The sequence below is a fragment of the Callithrix jacchus genome, chromosome 13 (genome assembly GCF_049354715.1).
Source record: "Callithrix jacchus isolate 240 chromosome 13, calJac240_pri, whole genome shotgun sequence".
NCBI classification, from domain to species: domain Eukaryota; kingdom Metazoa; phylum Chordata; class Mammalia; order Primates; family Cebidae; genus Callithrix; species Callithrix jacchus.
Window position 1 is genome coordinate 40,123,929 of NC_133514.1, and position 20,019 is coordinate 40,143,947.

A 20,019-nucleotide genomic window follows, 5' to 3' on the forward strand; every position below is an offset into this window, starting at 1 on the left:
TATTTCTTCTAGGTTTTCTAGTTTGTGCATATAGAGGTGTTTGTAATAGTTTCTCAAGATTTTAAAAAATTTCTGGGGGGTCAGTGGTAATGTCACTTTTGTTAATTCTTAGTGTGTTGATTTAGACATCTCTTTTTAAAATAAATCTAGCTAGTGGTCTATCAATCTTATTTATTCTTTAAAAAAATTTCAGTTTTTTTAACCTTTCTCTGGATTTTTGTCTCTCAATTTCATTCAGTTCAGTTTGGATTTTGCTATTTATTTTCCACTGCTAGCTTTGGGGTTGGTTTGCTCTTGTTTGTCTAGGTCTTCTAGATGAGATGTTAGGCTGTTAACCTTAGATTTTCTAATTTTTTGATATATGCATTTAGCACTATAAACTTTCCTCTTAACACTACTTTAGCTGTGTCCCAGAGCTTCTGTTATATGTTTGTTTATATTAGTTTCAAAGCATTTTTTATTTCTGCCTTAATTTCATTGTTTAAACAAAAAGTCATTCAGGAGTATGTTGTTTGATTTCCATGTGATTGTATGGTTTTTAAATTTCTTTATTGATTTCTGTTTTTATTGTACTGTGTTCTGAGAGTGTGATTGGTATGATTTATGTTTTTAAGAATTTTTTGAGAAGTGCCTTATGACTGAGCATGTGGTCATTCTTTGAGCCTGTGCCATGTGCGGATGTAAAGAGTTTATATTGTGGTGTTGCTGGGTAGAATATTTTGCAGATGTCTGTTAGGTCTATTTGGTCAGGTATCACATTTAGGTCCCAAATACCCTTGTTAATTTTCGGCTTCGATGATCTGCATACGATTTTCAGTGGGGCGTTGAAGTCTCCCACTATTTTGTGTGGTCCTCTAGGAACTTTTTTTTTATGAATCTGGGTGCTACAGTGTTGGGCCCATATATATTTAGGATCATTAAGTCTTCTTGTTGAACTGAACCATTTATCATTATGTAATGCACTTCTTTGTCCTTTTTTTATTATTTTTGGTTTAAAGGTTGTTTCATCTTAAATAAGAATAGCAACCTCTGCTCTTTTTTGTACTTTGTTTTTTTGATAAATCTTTCTCCTTTCTTTTACTTTGAGCCTATGGGTGTCATTGCAGGTGAGATGGATCTTTTGAAGACAGCATGTAGTTGGATCTTGCTCCTTTAAACACTTTGCCACTCTATGACTTTTAAGTGGGGGTTTTATCCCATTTACATTCAAGGTTAATATTGTTATGTGCAGGTTTGATCTTGTCATCATGTTGTTAGCTGGTTGTTACATAGACTTGATTATATATTTGCTTTATAGTATCAGGGGCTATGCATGTAAGTGTGATTTTGTGGTGACAGGTAATAGTCTTCCCTTTCCACATTTAGCACTCCCTTAAGGACCTGTTATAAGGAAGCTATGGTGGTAACAAATTCCCTTAGCATTGGCTTGTTTGAAAAATATTTAATTTTCCTTTGGTTATGAAGCTGAGTATAAATTTTTTGGCTGAAATTTCTTTTCTTTAAGGATGCTGAATATAGGTCCCCAATCCCTTCCAAGTTCGAAGGTTTGTGCCGAAAATACTGCTGTTAGCCTGTTGGGGTTCCCTTTGTAGGTGACCTGCCCCTTCTCCCAAGCTGCCTTTAAAATTTATGCTTTCATATTGCCTTTGGAGAATCTGATGACTCTGTGTCTTGGGGATGTTTTCATCTTGTGTGGTAGCTCACAGGGGTTCCCTGAATATCCTGAATTTGCATGTCAACATCTCTAGTGAGACTGGAAAAATTTTTGTGGAAATATCCTCCAATATGTTTTCCAGTTTACTTGCTTTCTCTCCGTCTCTTTCAGGAATGCCAATGAGTCACAGGTTTGGTCTCTACGTAATCACACATTGCTCTGATATTTTGTTCATTTAAAAATTAATTTTTCTTTTTATTGGCCTGCCTGTGTTGTTTCAAAGAAATGGTCATCTAGCTCTGAGATTCTTTCCTCAGTATGGTCTATTCTGTTATTAGTGCTTTCAATTGCTTTATAAAATTCTTGCAGTGAATTTTTCGTTTCCAGAAGTTCAGTTTATTTTTCTCTTAAAATGGCTGTGTCACCTTTTAACTCTTGGACCATTTTGCTGTGCTCCTTGGATTGAGTTTCCACCTTCTGTATGTTGATGAGCTTCCTTGCCATCCAGATTTAGCATTATATGTCTGTCAGTATAGACATTCCAGTCTGGTTAAGAAGAATAGCTGGAGATCTACTGTGGTTGTTTGGTGGTAAGAAGACAATGTGTCTTTTTGAGTTGTCAGAGTTTTTGCACTGGTTCTTTCTCATTTGTGTGGGCTGATGTTCTCTTAATCTTTAAAATTATTGTCTTTTGTGTGGAGTTTTCTGATGCTTTAAGGGTTCTACAGTGGTATAAGTTATGTTTAGGCAATTGGCTTCATTTCTGTATGCTTTCAGTGGGCCAAGGCTCAAATTGGCATTCCTGGGCTATGTGCTCTATCGCTGGGGGCTTGGGACCAGGCCTGTCTTTGTTCTCTGTCCCCTTAAGGTTAAACCCCTGCTGCACTGGAGAGGCCAAAGTGTTTCCAGACTGCTGGCAACCTTCCAATGAACTGCCCAAGACTGGGTAATTTATAAAGGAAAGAGGCTTAATTGACTCACAATTTAGCATGGCTGGTAAGGCCTCAGGAAACTTACAATCATGGCAGAAGGCAGAGGGAAAACAAGGCACCTTCTGCATAAGACAGCAGGAGGGAGAAGTGCGAAGCAGAGTGGGAAGAATCTCTTATAAAACTGTCAGATCTCATGAAAACTCACTATTACAAGAACATCATCGGGGAACCACACCCATGAATCAATTATTTCCCCCTGGTCTTGATGCATGGCGATTATGGGAATTACAATTTAAGATGAGATTTGGATGAGGACATGAAGCCTAACCATACCGGTTGTTTAATTTTTCCTTTCTTAAAGAAAAAATATTTTTAAAATTTTGCCATGCATAGTGTTCGCATTTGTGGGACTGTGAACTGGGGTCCTGAAACTGCACTTTTTGGATGCTTGGGAGTCCTGCTTCTCTTCTTGATTCATTTTCTCTCTATTTATGCATATTTCCCTCTTGCATTCCAAATGGCCCTGGTCAGAAATTTTATTATTCCTGTTTCATGGGTGAGATGGCCCCTTCTGGCTTTTGTTCTAGTTAAAGAGTTCACCTACAGTATCTCTGTATCCAAAGTCCTGGGGCATCAGCTCCTTCTAAGGCAGTGCTATTCAATCTCTGGCCTCAGGGGTAGTCTTTTCCTTAATAATGAATATAAAACCAAAAGTTGGATTATGAAGGTCAGAATCAGACATTCAAGGTCAAATCTATATTCTTTGTTTAGAAGGGATCAGAAAAAGCAAATCTGAGTGTTTTGATACTGTCCTCACTGCAGGATTTGAAATGTGCCCTTCTTATGGATGAGGTATATGGGTAAATAAAACTGTTATTTATTTGCATCTCTGTTCATTGACCTTTGGACAGTATTTTATTTATTAATAATTAGTCTTATAAAAGAGATAATACTGATTATAAAATGGGATTATTTTCATTCATGAAGTTGGCAAGTTTTCTTAGTACTAATATGAGACATTTTTAATTTTTTTTAGATCTAAATCAGAAGGCAGCACTCAGACATATGCCAGCCAGTAAGTAGGTTAGAAGCTGTTTTTAAGATACATTTTGAAAATCAAAAACTTATTAATAATTCACAATTTATTTCTAAACATTTTTTGAACAACATCACTTGGTAAAGCAATGCACTGAAATCCAGACTGCTAACATACAGTCTAATTTAGTTTCTAATAAATTAGTCCTTTCTTCATTTAATAAATGTTTACTGGAAGTCTCTTCTAAGGAAACAAGGAAAAAAATAGCTGATTCTAAAATGAGATAGGACATGTGTAGGAAAAAGAATATATAGTGCTTAGAAGTTACCCAGCTTGTGTTACAGAGCCATGTGCTGCATAACAATGTTTCGGTAAATGACAAACCACATGTATGATAACAGTTCCATAAGATTATACTGAAGCTGAAAAATTCCTGTAGCCTAATGATGTTGTAATCAACACATCAGAGACGATGCATTACTTGTTTGTGATGATGTTGGTGTAAGCACATACCTATTGTGCAAAGCAAAATACACAGAATTCTCATGATACAATCAATGCTACTTAACCTTACCAAAAAAAAAAAAAAAAAAAAGCCACAAGAGGTGGTAATGCCAACAGCCAAAGCAATCTAAAGAAATACAGAACAACTTCAAAAAAATGCCCAGGATTTGCACGGAGATTAAAAAAAATAGAATCCATTAAACAAGAAATAAAGGAGCTGAAACAGACTTGCTTATTTTTAAATTGTTTAGAGAAATCACTCAGAATACAAGATAAACAGAATAGTAACATATAAAAGACCAGTTAAGAAACAAAGGAATTCAGAGACAGAACATTTAGAGTTGGGAAGAGTCAATATTTGAAGAAATAAGGCCTTGGACTTTTTTTTTTTGAGACGGAGTTTCTCTCTTGTTACCCAGGCTGGAGTGCAATGGCGCGTTCTCTGCTCACCGCAACCTCCGCCTCCTGGGTTCAGGCAGTTCTCCTGCCTCAGCCTCCTGAGTAGCTGGGATTACAGGCATGCACCACCGTGCCCAGCTAATTTTTTGTATTTTTAGTAGAGACAGGGTTTCACCATGTTAACCAGGAGACCGGGCGCGGTAGTTTACACCTGTAATCCCAGCACTTTGGGAGGCCGAGGCGGGTGGATCACGAGGTCAAGAGATTGAGGCCTTGGACTTTTACAAAATTGAAGATGGGTAGTTAAGTGTCTTGACACTGACAGAGAATATTAAGTCCAGTTCACAGATTTATAAAATAGTGAGAACTAAAGTTATGGTTAAAAAGCATGAATAGGGGCTGTGTGTGGTGGCTCATGCCTGTAATCCCAGCACTTTGAGAGGCTGAGGTATGAGGAATGCCTGAAAAATTAAAAATTAAGACATTAGCCAGGCATGGGGCCATGAGCCTGTAGTTCCAGCTACTTGGGAGGCTGAAGTGGGAGGACTGCTTGAGCTCAGGAGTTCATGACTGCAGTGAGCCATGATCACCAGTGAGCTCCAGAAAAAAAAAAAAAAGAAAGAAAGGAAGGAAGAAAAAGAAATATGAGAAACATAAGTAGGATGAATAGGGACAAAATGCTATTTATTGATGATTAAAAGAACAGAACAATTAGGTCAATGTAATTAGCTCTCACCATCCCATAATTATTACAGAAATTTATATATCTAGATTCATGGCTTCTGTCACAATCTATAAAATTCCATGCATTTGTTTGTTTATCCAAGCAGTACACTAATTCAGTCATGAGTCCCTTAATACAAGGATATGCTGTGAGAACTGCACTGTTAGATGATTGTGTTATGTGAACATCACAGAGTGTACTTACACAAACCTAGACCATATAGCCTACTACACACCTAGGTTATATCCTATAACTTTATGTATGTAAGCCTGACAGCATGTTACAGTACAAAATACTGTAGGTAACTGTAACTGAATAAGTATTTATGTATCAAAACATAGAAAAGGTACTGTAAAGATATAATATGAAAGATTAAAAATGGTATGCCTATATAGGGCATTTATAATGAATGGAGCTTGCAGGAATGGAAGTTGCTCCAGGTGAGAGGGTGAGTGAGTGAGTGAGTGAGTGGTGAGTGAATGCGCAGGCCTAGGACGTTACTGAGTCCTACTATAAACTATAGACATGGTAGACTTAGGCTACACTAAATTTATTTAAAAATTTATTTCTTCAATAATTAACCTTATCTTTTACTATAACTTTTCAAATTTATAAACTTTCAATTGTATAAAACTTTTTGACTCTTGTAATAACACTTAGCTCAAAACACACATTGTACAAATTTCTTTCTTTATACCTTTATTGGCTTTTTTTGTATAAATTTTTTTCTTTTTAAACTTTTTTGTTAAAAACTAAGACACAAACACATTAGCGTTGGCCTAGACAGGGTCAATATAAGCAATATCACTGTCTTCCATCTCCATATCTTGTCCTTTTGGGAGGTCGTCAGGAGCAATGACATATCTGGAACTGTCATTAGTTAGGATGACAATCCTGCCTTCTGGATACATCTTGAAGGACCTGCTAGAGGTTGTTTTACAGTTAACTTTTCTTTTTAAATAAGCAAGGGAGTATACTATAAATTAATAATAAAAAGGACAGTATAGGGGCAGTGTCTCACTCTTGTAATCCCAGCACGTTGAGAGGCCGAGGTGGGCAGATCACCTGAGGTCAGGAGTTCAAAACTAGCCTGGCCATATGGTGAAACCTTGTCTCCACTAAAAAAAAAAAAAATTAGCCAGGCATGGTGGCACATGCCTGTAATCCCAGCTACTCAGGAAGCTGAGGCAGGAGAATTGCTTAAGCCTGGGTGGCAGAGGTTGTAGTGAGCCGAGTTTGAGCCACTGCACTCCACCCTGGGCAACGGAGTGAGACTCTGTCTCAAGAAACAAACAAACAAACAAATAGTAAACACATAAACCAAGACAAGTATTTATTATCATTATCATATATTATGTACTGTACATAATCATGTGTGATGTACTTTCACATGACTGGTAGCACTGTAGGTTTAGATACTTCTGAAGTAATTCAGCCTTAGCTCCTGTTTACCCGGGAGCTCTCAGTTTCATCACTTTGACTGGCAAGAGAGGTCTTTCCTTGCTGTGAGCCTCAATTGTGTATCAAATGTTTGTGCATGTGTGTGTTTTTTATTTGGCACTCCTCTATGTGAGGAATGGAAAGGAAAAATTGTTTTACCAGCTCACTCTGCTAGCTTACCTAGGGAGCAGTCTAGCTTTTAATTTACAAAATGATGTCTTTTCTTTAACAATGAACAGAAAACAAAAAGTTGGGGTGTGAAGGTCAGAATCAGACATTCAAAATCAAATCTGTCTTCTATGTTTAGATATAGCTAATCTGTCTTTTTTTTCTGAACAAATTTATATTCTATGTTCAGAAAAAGCAAATCTGTGTTTTTTGGATACTCTCCTCATTGCAGAATTTGAAAAGAGCACTTTTTATGGATGAAGCGTATGGTAAATAAAAATGTTATTTATTTGTATCTATGTTCAGTGACTTTGGACATCATTTTATTTATTAGTAATTAGTCTTTTTTTTTTGAGGCAGAGTCTCACTCTCACTCAGGCTGGAGTGCAGTGGCGTGATTTCGGCACCTCCACTCACTACAACCTCTGCCTTCTGGGTTCAAGCCATTCTCCTGACTCAGCCTACTGAGTAGCTGGGACTACAGGCATGCACTACCACACTCAGCTAATTTTTGTATTTTTGGTAGAGACAGGGTTTCACCATGTTGGCCAGGCTGATCTCGAACTCCTGACGTTGTGATCTGCCTGCCTCAGCCTCCCAAAGTGCTGGGATTACAGGTGTGAACCACTGCACCAGGTCAGTAATGAGTATTTTAAAGAGCTAATACTAATTATTAAATGGCCTCATTATCATTCGTGAAGTTTGCAAGTTTTCTTAGTACTAACTTGAGACATGATTTTCAATTCTTTTTTAGATCCAACTCAGAAGGCAGCACTCAGACATATGCCAGCCAGTAAGTAGTTTAGAAGGTGTTTTTAAGATACATGTTGAAAAATGAGAATTTATTGATAATTCGCAATTTATTTCTAAATATTTTTGAACAGTGTCAATTGGTAAAGCAATGCACTAAAATCCAGACTGCTAATCTGGATTTTAATTTGGTTTCTAATACATTTGTCCTTTCTTCATTTAATAAATGTTTACTGGAAGTCTTTTCTGAGGAAACAAGGAATAAAATAGCTCATTCTAAAATGAGATAAGACATGCATAATTAGTAAAGGAAAAGAATGAATAGTGCCTAGAAATTACCCAGCTTGTCTTATACAGCCATGTGCTTCATAACAATGTTTTGGTAAACAAGAAACCACACGTATGATGGCGGTTCCATAGTTTATATTGAAGCTGAAAGGTTCCTATAGCTTAGTGATGTTGTAGCCATCACAACATCAGAGAGCAATGCATTACTCAGTTGTTTGTGGTGATGCTGGTATGAACAAACCTACTGTGCTTTGCAGAAGCCTCCTTGTGGAGGTCATGTTTTACCCTCCTGTGTGATACATTTTTGTAATAACTGTTACACTGGAATGCATAGGAAGCATGAATTGGTGTCCTTATCCTATACATGTAAAGAATTAATGCTCCTGTTTCTCTGTGTGATGATTTTTCCATTCAAATTCCTAAGCCAATTTAAGTGGTCAGGGTTCCCGTGCCTCCTGGTGTTCCTTTTTCATCTCTTCTTCTGAGGCAATTTCCCTGATCCATCTCTATGTCTGGTGGCTACAGCTTTAACTATCCCCATTTCATGGGTGGTTATGGCCTTTCAGGGCTTCCAGGTTTAGAGAACGAGGTCAGCTCTAACTTTCCAGAAGGTCTCAACGCTTGATAAGTCAATGTAGCTATGCAACTGACTTATGAACCCCCAAAGTCATTCAGATTTAGTTTGTATTTACCTTTTGCATTTCCAACTCTCTGTCTCCTTTTAACTATCACTAGAAATGACCCTTTCTTTTGAAAAATTTTAGTAAATAATAGTGTTGTCTTGCACTATTTCTCTATGTGTGGGATAAGGGGGAAATGACCACACCTCCCCATCAGCTCAGTCTTCCTGTCATTAGTGTGGATTTGAATCACAACCTGCAGCAATTTATTTAACAATGGATAGACTCTGAAGGCCAGAATCAGGCATTTAAAATAAAGTATATATTCTGTGCTAGAAAGCGAAAAGGAAAAAGATCTGTTTTCTTGTTCCTCTGCTTAGCTGAAGATTTGACATTTAAGCGTTTTATGAACATTGTATATGAATAAATAAAAACTTCACTTTGTTTACATATGCTAATTTAGCAGTCTTTTGACGTTACTCATCAGTGGTAATTCTTGGTATAGAAGAATTAACACGGGTTATAAAATGACCTAACCTTCATTCATTATGGAGGCACATTATTGTTGAGTATTAATGTGGAAACATTATTTTTTTTGCTTTCTTTTAGAACCAGATCAGAAAGCACCAGTCAAGCTGATACTAGCAAGTAAGTAAATTAGGAGGCATTTTTTTTACAATAAATATATGTTAAAAATTGAGATGAACAAATTGATATTTAACAATTACTTGCTAACTATTAACTGAATAGACACAATTAGTAAGGTACTATACCTTAAAACAACCTATTTGCTGATCTAGTAACTAGCAAGTATTTATAAGTCAATCTCTTCTTTCCTGCAGTTTAGTTAATATGTGTTGGGAGTTTATTTCTGGGAAACAAAGGAAAACATTTTTGGTGAAATATTTAAGGAGCTAATTCATAAAAAGGATTCTTTTGTATTCTTTATCTTGGAAGTTTACTTTTTTATTTGGAGATGGTACAACCAGAAACTAGTATGTATGCTGATGAAAAACTGAGTGAATGCAAGCATGGGTAGCTTGAGAAGAATTTGTTAGAAAAAAAAGCACCACAAAGGAACAAAAATTCCAAATCTTTCATAGCCTCTCAGTATTACTAGGTCCCTCTCCATTTCCTGAAAGGTGGATTTTTAAAAATAATAATCCAATAAGTATTTAGTTCCCCACACCCAGCAATTGTGGGTTTTAGGTTCTTCTGCAGATATAAAATGCTTTGAAATTTTTACTGCTCCCTCTCTGAGTTACTGTTTTTATATACATTTATAGGGGGCTGATGTTATTCTTTCTAGGTTCTTCCAACCCCACTACTGTTCCCAAACACATCCAAATTCACAGGGCAAACTCTCTAAGCTGCACAACAAGATTGTATGATTTCTTTTGTTCCAGAAGAAATTTACCTCTTCAATAAGAATGCCTGCTTTTCTCATTTTAATCTTTCTCATTATTATTTTTTCCTTACAATGACACTTTGGAGTCATGAGTTTGTCTTTAAAATGTTGATTTTTATTATCATGCCCTTTCTTATTGTTATGACCAAGGGAGTTATCATATAGGGCTCGGGCCCTCCAAGCTTCAGTGACCTTTTTCTCTTATTATATTTTCAGCTCAGATAATAAAGGCCACGTCTATCTTGCTTAGGATTGTAGAGCTAGCATGTAGAAGAATGCTTGGTTTGTATGGGAAGTGATCAATAAATATTTGTTGAAGGAATGAATGAATAATTACCTTTTATTTTCACACATACAGAGGCAACAAAACAAAAACACAAACACAAAGGTAAATAGACAAACACATAGACACATGTGCACATGCATGTATGCACACACATACTCATCCATATATCCCTGATGACATTGTAGCTTCCTCCATTTCTTCTTCCCTCAGTCTATCAGCTCTCATCCTGAAACCCTGTTAACATAATACATCTCTCCCAGCGTTGTTATTTACCTACATTCAGTGAGGGGTGATAGCATCACCCATAGGAAAATGTACATTTCAATAGAAATCATTTAATTTGGAATATTAAACCACTGGACTAGCCTTAGCATGCACCAGGGAATCATTTTAGAATACTTATTCATTTGAATTTAAATGACATCACTTGACATGGTGGCTGTGCTTTAGTGACATAACATCCACCGTAGTTTTCATGTCATTTATCTTTGGAATAATCTTTAACTGGTGGGAGGTCAGTAAAAAGGTTGTTGAAGCCAAAGAAAGTAGAGAGGTGGAATGAATTCCAGCGAAGCAGGATATTTCCCTGAGCCCTTCAGGGGACTCATGACAGGGGTGCTTTGTTTACTCAGCCACCTGCTCTCAATTCCTTGTGGGAGGGAGCTCACGGGTGAATGAGGTGGGAACCGGAGTGCAGGGGCGCTGGAACCAGCCGGGCATTTTAGCCCTGGCCCCGCGGGATCAAACTCCACTCACTGGGACCCAGTGTGTTCCACCACTTGGGAGGGAGCATGCAGGCAAGCAGGTGCAGGAGTGACAGTGAGCACTTTTGGGTGCCGGCAGGAGGGAAATCTGTGCAGGCCCTGCGGCAGCATCCAGGGAGGGTGCCTGTGACTTCCAAAACCCCAGAGGGCATGTTACAGTGCTCTTTTAGCTTGGATGGCTTAAGTGTTAACAGCTCAGTAGGCCCTCTGCCTTTTCCAGTGAGGTGGCTGCTCTCCACCAGTTAGGACAAAGGGACAGTGTGACAGCCTTTTGTATCCACACTCTTGGCTCCCAAACTCTTGTTTGGCATCCAGGAAAAATGAGGTCACATGAATGAACTGAAGGGTGGTAAATGTAGGGGATTTTATTGAATGATGAAAGTGGCTCTTAGTGAGAAGGGGAGCTGAGAAAGGAATGGGCAGGAATCTTCCCCTCAAGTCCGACCACCTCCGGCTGGACTCTTCCCTGAAGTTATGTCATCAAGCTGTCCCTCTGAAGTCAAACGACTTCTCTCCAACATCCATTCATAGTCCTTGACGTCCAGCTGCCTCTCCTCTCTGCTGACCGCGTCTGGGGTCTTTATAGGCGCAGGACGGGGCAGGGTGGGGCCGGGTGGGGCCATGGGTGGTTTAGGAAAAGGCAATATTTGAGTGGGAAAACAGAGGAGAGGTTCTCTCTTCGGGCTGTGGTTTCAGGCTTTCAGCTTGAGGGTGGAGCTTTCGCCAGGGACCCGCCCTTTTCTGACTAGAATTTCTCTGCCTCCTGTCCCCAACACCAGTATGGGTCACATTAGTAGCACTTTAGTGTACTTATTTAAAATGTCTAAATTCTTTAACTATTTCTAGTCTTTTCCTAAGCAACAAAAGAATCTTTGGCAATTTATCAGCAAACTCTAAACATTACTCTCGCATATTATTGTCATTTGGCTTTTAGCTTCTTCCAGGTTTTTACCTAGAGAATCCTACCTTCCACTATTATTATTACGATTATAATGGCTTTTATATTAAATTAATACCTGCTAGAATCTTAAAACATATTTACCAGTTGCTTTGCTCTATTTGTTGTTGAATCCACTGATTTTTCATTAGGGATTTAGTTTCCTTTTTTCTCCAGTACACTTTCAGTTTCAGTTTAGTGGTTATGTATTATCAACATTTTGTGTTAAATGCCTGAACCATCCTTTTTTTATTCCACACTCAATTTTGAATGATAGTTTAGCTGGTTACAGACTCCTAGCTGAGGACTTTTCTGAAAGTGTCTTGTTGTTGTAATGTGCCATGTACTGTCAGTGATGAGAACTTGGTTGTCAGTCGCATTATTTATTCCTCCTGCCATTAATGTGTTTTTTTTCCCTAGGTGTCTTCTAAGATTTCCTTTTTATCTTGAATGTTTTGTTATATTATGATTATATATTCTGATATAATTTGTTTTTATTTAGACAGCTCTGGATTCAATATAGTCTTTAGATATCAGAACTCAGGTTGTTAATTCTAAAAAATTAAATCAGTCATTATGTCTTCAATTATTGACTCTTATTCTTTCTCTTTTCTCCATTGGAAATGACTATATTTAGGAGAGTCTTCTCATTTTAGCCTGCAAGTTTCTTTCTTTTTTTTTTTTTTGAGATGGAGTCTAACTCTGTCACACAGGCTGGCATGCAGTGGCCCAATGTCGGCTCACTGCAATCTCTGTCTCCTTGGTTCAAGCAATTCTCTGCTTCAGCTTCCCAAGTAGTTGGGATTACAGGCACCTGCCATCATGCCTAGCTAATTTTTGTATTTTTAGTAGAGACAGGGTTTCACTATCTTGGCCAGGCTGGTCTTAAACTCCTGACTCTGTGATCCAACTGCCTCGGCCTCCCAAAGTGCTGGGATTACAGGCATGAGCTACTGTGCCCGGCCTAGCCTCCCTGTTTTTTAACTGGGCTCTTCATGTATTATTACGCCTTTCACATTGTTTCACTTCCTTATATCAGTTTCCAAATCCTCCATTTTCTTAATAGCTATTTATTTATTTATTTATTTTTGCCTCATTCCTGCCTTGATCTGTGTGGAGATCCTAAATATTTCCATTTTGAAGATTTTTATATTATCTGTTCATGTTGATGTGTGAATTTTTGGTTTGCTATTTTAGATTTATAAGCTCATCCTCAAGGGCAGTGAATGTTCTCATGGGAATTCTGCATGCCCTGAGTTGTAGAGGCATGCATTGAGCGGAGAGTATTTCAGGTTTGCTTCTCCTGGGGCATGAATGTGGCAGTGTTTTTCATGCTTGCTCTCAGATTTGTGGGTGGTAGAATTCAGCAGTTGAGGTCTGGTGCAGGCCTGTGATTCTTGCATCTCTAGATGATCCTTTTCTTTCCAAGTGGCTGAGAAAATTTGCTAGTTGTGTTCTGAAGTGCAATGGTCACAGCTTTTATTATTTCCATTAAAGACTATCGGGCTTGGGAAACAGCTCCATTCCAGCTTTCTAGCACGTAAAGATCCATGCCCTCAAATCCTTCCAAGTTAGGGTTATGAAAACCACATCTTTTAGGGTATAAGTAATTCAGCTTTAGCTCTTGGTTTCCCTCTGAGCTTCTAATTGTTTTCTTTTTTTTTAATGACAGAAGGAAAACACATTGTGACTGTCAATCTTAGTTATGTACACATTTTTTTGTCATCTTCAGCTTTTTTTTCTGTGTATCTAATAGAAAGGATAAGTTTTCCTGTTAGTCCAGTCTGCCAAATTTGTCAGAAGTAAATGTAAGTTTTAATTTACAAACTGCTGCAATTTATATATCAACAAATACAAAACGAATTTGGAGGCTGAAGGACAGATTTAGGAATTTGCAGTTAAATTTACATTAACTTAGAAGTAATTTGAAAAACTTCTGCTATCTTGATACTATTCTCTCGTAGAGAATATACATTTTGTACTATAGTTGCATTTGGTGTTTGAGTAAAAAAGAATGCTACTTATTTGCAGGCCCCAAGTATTTCAATAATTAGTTTTGGTGGTGTAAAACGGCAAGCTTTTAGTATTAACTTTTTGTTATTGTTTTTAATTTATTTTTAGATCCAAATCAGAAGATAGTGCCCAAGCATATACTAGCAGGTAATCAAGATAGAAAGTGTTACTTATAAATATGTTGAAAATTCAGAATGAAAAATTTGGTAATTCATAAATAACTGCTCTATGTTTTTTGAGAAGCCACAATTGATAATATTTCCCATTCTTGAACAAGTTTTATTTCAATTAATTTTTTCTTAAATTGACTACATTTTTGTTGATTGTCTACTCTTGTGTTAAATAAGAAATAAGCTAGTGAAATTTAATAAGATACAAATATTTATAATTACTTTGTGAAACTAAATCATAAGCTGAACATTTTGCATTGTTTATTTTGGGATACACAAAGGAGAAATGTTATTTTTTCAGGTTGCATTTACACCCACAAAAACTCAATGTGAATAACTGAGTCAATGATTATTTCCACTTAGGAAGAATTTAGGAGACAGTATTATGAACATACTGAAATTCTACATTTCCCACAGACCCTCAATGCTCCACACCTGTGTTAACAAGGGTTCTCTGAATTCATTTTAAGCTTTTGGTTTCCTACATCCCACAGTTGTGGCTTTGCAATCCTTCTGAAGTTATCAAATATTTACTGATATGTTCATCATGTTTTCTTCATTTTACAGTTTTTATATTCTTGTATTGTCTAGTACTTTTTCCTAAAGTGACCTTTTTGAGTTACATTAAACCCACTGCTATTCCAAAATATCCCTTATACCCACAGGTGAAATTTTCTAGGCTATACCACAGCATTATATAGTTTCTGTTTTCCCTGACAAAGGCACCCCATCCATTAGGAAAGCTACAGTATTTCTTTCTCCTTTATCCTTTCTGTTGTTCTCAGATGTCTCCTAACATAAGCACCCTTTTACAGACATCAGTTACTTTCTCTAAGCTATGTTTGAGAAAAAGGCTGATTTTCTTTGTTTCCTCCACTCTGTCACTGTCACCAAGGGAGTTGTGATAGAGTGCTCAAACACTGCAATTCTCCCAATCTTCTGCTCACCTAGAAGCATTAATCTCCTTTCAGCCTCTGAAATCACTTGAGGGTCATGTCCATGCTTATTTCCTTACCTATTTGCATGTAGTCTCTTGCAGAGTTAATGCTCAATAAATACTTGCTTAATGAATGAGTGGTTACTCTTGAAGTTCACATATGCACGTATAACTCTTAGTGGTGTAAGCACTCTAATTGTTCCCTTACATTATCTCTCCTCATAAAATATGCCATAGTCGTATCATTGTCATTCTCTTTAAGAAGTAATAAATTCAGCTAGATTGAGGGATAGATAAGGGCAGCATCCATAGGATAATATACACTGAATTTGGGGAGTATAATTTGGAATGTTAATCCATTATTCTAACTTTGTGTTTAGCATAACTAGAAAGGTATTCTGTGGTTATTCTTTCATTTAAACTTAGTAGGCTAAGCACACATAGTTGCTGTCCTTTACTGTTATAGGACTTACTGCATTTTCTTTTTACATTTATATTTTTAGTATTTGTATTGTTGTTGGGAAGGCAGTGGAAGATGTTGGTAGAGCCAATTCCTTGGGTAAACACAGTGAAACAATAATTTTTTTTTACATCCAGAAATCTAATGGGTGTACATGTCAGTAGACTCATACACCTATAAATACAAATCTTTTTATTGGTTTGGGAAGTAACTAATTATATTAAATAAGAATATCCCCTGGTCAGAGTAGCAGGAAAAATCAACAGTAAGTTTTGAAGATACAAAATAGCAAAGGTAGGGAAAGGATAGGAGAAGTAAAATTACGCATTATCACTGAATATTCTCACTCATCTCATTATATATCTTCTCTATAAATTAATCTCGATTAATTTGTCTTCAGTTCATTCTTTTTCTCTCCCATTCTTTTAGTTGGGGGATTAGAAATAAGGAATCTCTGGACATAAAAATGGAAAAGACTAGGTGTGGTAGTTCACATTACAAAATGTTGTAATCCCAGCATTTTGGGAAGCCAAAGTGGGAGGACTGCTTGAGGTCAGGAGTTAAAGACCAGTCTGGGCAACAAAGTGAAATCCCATTTCTACAAAGAAACAGAAAAAATTGGCTGGGGCTGTAGCCTTAGATATTTGGGAGGCTGAGGCAGGAGGCTATTTGAGCCCCAAGGAGGTTGAGGCTGAAGTGAGCCATGATCATATTCCTGTGCTCTAACCTGGGTGACAAAGTGAGACTCTGTCTCTAAAAAAAAAAAAGGAAAAGAGGTTCAAGAATTTTGAATTTTGGTAGTAATTAGTATAAAAATACACATTTGGCCAATATTTCTTTTTCAGTACCACTTTGAAGGGAAAGAGGGAGAAATCGCCATAACAAATACATACAACATAACTTTGACAGGTCGTATTATGTGAACCTAAAAATGTTATTTCCTTATTTACTTAGATCCAAATCACAGGAAGATACCCAAACACAAACCAGTAGGTAAGTATATTAGATGTTTCTTAAAATGAATACATGTATGAAATTAAAGTAAAATTCATAATCCACAATTAATTTCTAAGTATGGATTGGGTAGATGAATTGGTAAAGTACTGCACCAATAAACAACCTGTCTTTATTTTATTCTTTTTTTTTTTTTTTTTCTGAGACAGAGTCTCAATCTTTCAACCAGGTTGGGGTACAATGGTGTGATCTCAGGTCACTGCAATCTCCTCCTCCTAGGTTCAAGTGATTCTCCTGCCTCAGCATTCTGAGTAGCTGGGATTACAGGCTTGTACCACCGTGACCGCCTAATTTTTGTAGTTTTAGTAGAGACAGAGTTTCACCAGGTAGGCCAGGTTGGTCTTGAACTCCTGACCTTAGGCAATTTGCCCTCCTCAGCCTCCCAAAGTGCTGGGTTTATAAGCGTGAGCCATCATGTCTAGCCTAACTGACCTACATTTAAATGACCAATCTTTACTAATCTTGTTACTAATGAGTATTTAAATAACTTAGTCTTTTTTTTTCAGTTTAGTAAAGTACTCTTAAGTTTATTGAGAACTTGCTCTTGTTGATAGAATGGAGTTAAAGAATTGTACCTAACAAGATGTAAGATCTGTAAATTTGTTTATAAAACAAATCTGTAATCAGGACCATTTTATCCATTTGGCAGCATATACTACATTGCTTCGGGTCTATGAGTTTTCAAAGAACAAAAGGCTAAAATACTGTTTACAACACACACACACACACACACACACACACACACACAAATTGGCTGCAAGGTATTAAAAAAGGAAAATGAATGTGAACTTAAATTTCTAAAAATGTAAAGACAGTAACTTGTTACATTTATAAACATTTCATCAAAATTTAAAAAATGTTACATTTTCTCGTTTGCAAGTACTTCTGATTAAATATGATGGTTCCCTAGAAATCAAAGTATAAAGTAAATAAGTGGCTCGTGGTCAAATAATTTCACAAGCAAAATTGTAAACATCCTTTCAAGAATTCTTTTTTCCCAGCCACATGAATTTTCCACTTTGCAGCACCCCACCTGCTTGTACAGTGGTAGGAGTTTGCTATCAGTACCTTGAGCATGTGTCTTTGTTCTCCTCCACAGTAACTAATGATTCCTTCAGAAGGCGATGGATAACATCAAGAGTCTCACTGAGAAATGAAAATTCGATCTGTCCTTCCCTGGTCACAGCTGAAGGAAACAATAAATTGAGTGTGGATCAATTTGCTTGCCAGTCTGTTTGTTTTTTTCTTCCCTTTCCTTTACCCCCTGGGGCCGCAATTCTGCACCTGCAGGGCCCGTAATAGTCATCCAAACTCATCTCAGCTGTCCCCATCCCCGCCTGACTCTGCGAGCTCTTCCCATTGTCTCTTCTCTGGAGCTCTTCCACTACTCCTGCCCCAGTGCTTCCTGCCCCATGCCACCCCCTCTGATGTACCACCTGGGGCCCTAGATGCATCAGTCCCTACTCAGTCTTACTCAGGACAGGATCTGGGCAGTGTACTGTGTTCCTCCTCTTGGTCCTTTTCATGGGACTTGGCCGACTGCACGCAGGTCCAGTAAATACAGATATTTGCCCTCCTCATCCTCCCCATGACCCCAGCTGGGCTTCTGAGGGAGGACTATTTGTTTCAAGGGTTGTACCTTCCCATCCAGGCCTCTCTAGCCCCCACCTTTCTCTTGTCCCTTGGCCAAGTGACCCACAGGGTTAAGCCCAGAAGACAGAGAGGCAGCTTGTGAAGGACCCTTAGGCATGGGTCTTAAAGGCAAATGTGATTCCCTTATTAGGGTTTGGTATGAGGCTTGATAAAATGAATTAGAGAAAGGTTCTTTATTTTTCCATTTTCTAAAATATTTAGATTTTCAATAAATGTTTGTCAAAGTTTACCAGTAAAGCTCTCTGGGACTGGAGTTTTGTTTTGTTTTTGGGGGGAGGAAAATTCAATTTATTTAATAGAAAACTATTCACATTTTCCATTTATTCTTGTGATAGGTTTTTTTCAGATACTGTATTTTTAAAAAAAGTTTATCCATTTTATTTAATTGTCAGACCTGTGGCCTAAAGTTATTAATAACATTGTTTTTTATGTCTATAGGATGTATAGTAATGTCCCCTCTTTCATTCCTTATAATAGTTAGGTATTTTTCCTCTGATCAGTTTTGTGAAGAGTTTATCTCCTTAACTAAGAATCTCTCCAGAACAGCTTTTGACTTTGTTGTTTTTCTCCATTACATCTCTGTTTTCTATTTCATTGATTACAAATTTTATTAATTTGGTTTTGTTCTAGCATCTTCAGGTGAAAGTTTAGATAATTGATTTTAAACCTCTTTTCTAATGCATTTAAAGGTATAAGTTTGTCAGATGTACATTTTTAGCTGCATTCCACATATCTTATGTTGTGTCTTCATTATAGTTCAGATTAAAATATTTTCAAATTTTTATTTTAACTTCTATTTTGAGTTATAGGTTATGTAGAAGCCTGTTTAAATCCAAATACTGATATTTTTTAGCTCATTTTTTCCTTATTATTTTATCAGTTGTGACAAGAGAACATATTTATATAATCCTAAGTTTTTGAAATTGTTTTCTTGAGGTGGTTTAGCCTATGTTTTTGATGTTAACTTTTCTATGTGCACTAAATATGTGCATGTGCATTTTGCAGTTGGTGAGTATGGAAATGCCAGTTAAGTCATTTGACACTTGTGTTTTTCCACTTCTTCTCTCAGTTCTTGAGAGAGATCTGTTGAAATTGTGAACTATTGTTTTTTATTATTGTTATTATGTTACTTGTTTTAGACATGTTAATTGTGTTTCATGTATTTTGGAGTTATATTTTAGTGCATGCATCTTTAGGACTGTTATGTTTTCCTAAAGAATTTATCATTATACAATTCTCATTGTTGTCTCTAGTATTCTTACTTTTGAATTCTGATTTTGTGATATTAGTATTGCCACGCAGATTTTTTTTTCTATTGGCAGCTTTTTAAAGTTAGTCTTTGCATGAGATCCTTTTTTTCATTCTTTTACTTCCATTGCATATTTCCTTATATTTAAAGTGTATCTGATGAACAGAGTATGCCGTTGGTTCTTGTATTTTTAAAAAATCTAGTCTGACAATGATTTTAAATTGGAGTGCTTAAAAGCACTTATATCTGTTTATTTTTGTTTTTAATTGACCCATAATAATTGTACATATTTATGGCATAAGTGTGATGTTTCAATGCATAAATATATATGGCATAAAAAAGAAAATGAGGATATTTAGCATATTTATCATCTCATACATTTATCATTTCTTTGTGGTGAGAACATTGAAAATCCTCTCATCTAGCTGTTTAGAAATGCAGTATATCCTCCATATCTACAGGTTTCACCCATGACGTTAACTAATCGTGGGTAAAAATATTTGAAAAAAGAAAATCAATGAAAAATTAACAATACAACACTTAAAAATAATACAAATAAACTACAACTATCCATAACATTTACATTTTACTATGTATTATAAGTAATCTAGTG

At 36.7% G+C, this 20,019-nt stretch overlaps 1 protein-coding gene and 1 long non-coding RNA gene across 12 annotated transcripts in view; one reads left to right on the forward strand and one right to left on the reverse strand.

The window, feature by feature from the left end:
- The window catches only part of ADAM32 (ADAM metallopeptidase domain 32), a 181,910-nt gene extending 164,181 nt beyond the window's left edge, over window positions 1-17,729 (forward strand). For 5 of the 11 annotated variants that reach the window (XM_035270328.3, XM_035270332.3, XM_035270337.3 and 2 more), the window contains 6 exons: window positions 3,623-3,661; window positions 7,612-7,650; window positions 9,125-9,163; window positions 14,032-14,070; window positions 16,445-16,483; window positions 17,604-17,729. In XM_035270328.3, coding sequence (XP_035126219.3) covers window positions 3,623-3,661; window positions 7,612-7,650; window positions 9,125-9,163; window positions 14,032-14,070; window positions 16,445-16,483; window positions 17,604-17,610 — 202 coding nt within the window. In that variant the 3' untranslated portion in view covers window positions 17,611-17,729. Of the gene's footprint in view, window positions 1-3,622; window positions 3,670-7,611; window positions 7,651-9,124; window positions 9,164-14,031; window positions 14,071-16,444; window positions 16,484-17,603 lie in introns of those variants that run through there. The other 6 variants (XM_035270330.3, XM_035270329.3, XR_013525624.1 and 3 more) reach the window with 6 other exon arrangements.
- The window catches only part of LOC128929435 (uncharacterized), a 36,745-nt gene continuing 22,709 nt past the window's right edge, over window positions 5,984-20,019 (reverse strand). Inside the window, exons 2-3 of the long non-coding RNA XR_008475953.2 lie at window positions 17,573-17,690; window positions 5,984-6,170 (exon numbers count right to left, since the gene is read on the reverse strand). This is a non-coding gene — a long non-coding RNA (uncharacterized LOC128929435). The remainder of the gene's footprint in view (window positions 6,171-17,572; window positions 17,691-20,019) is intronic.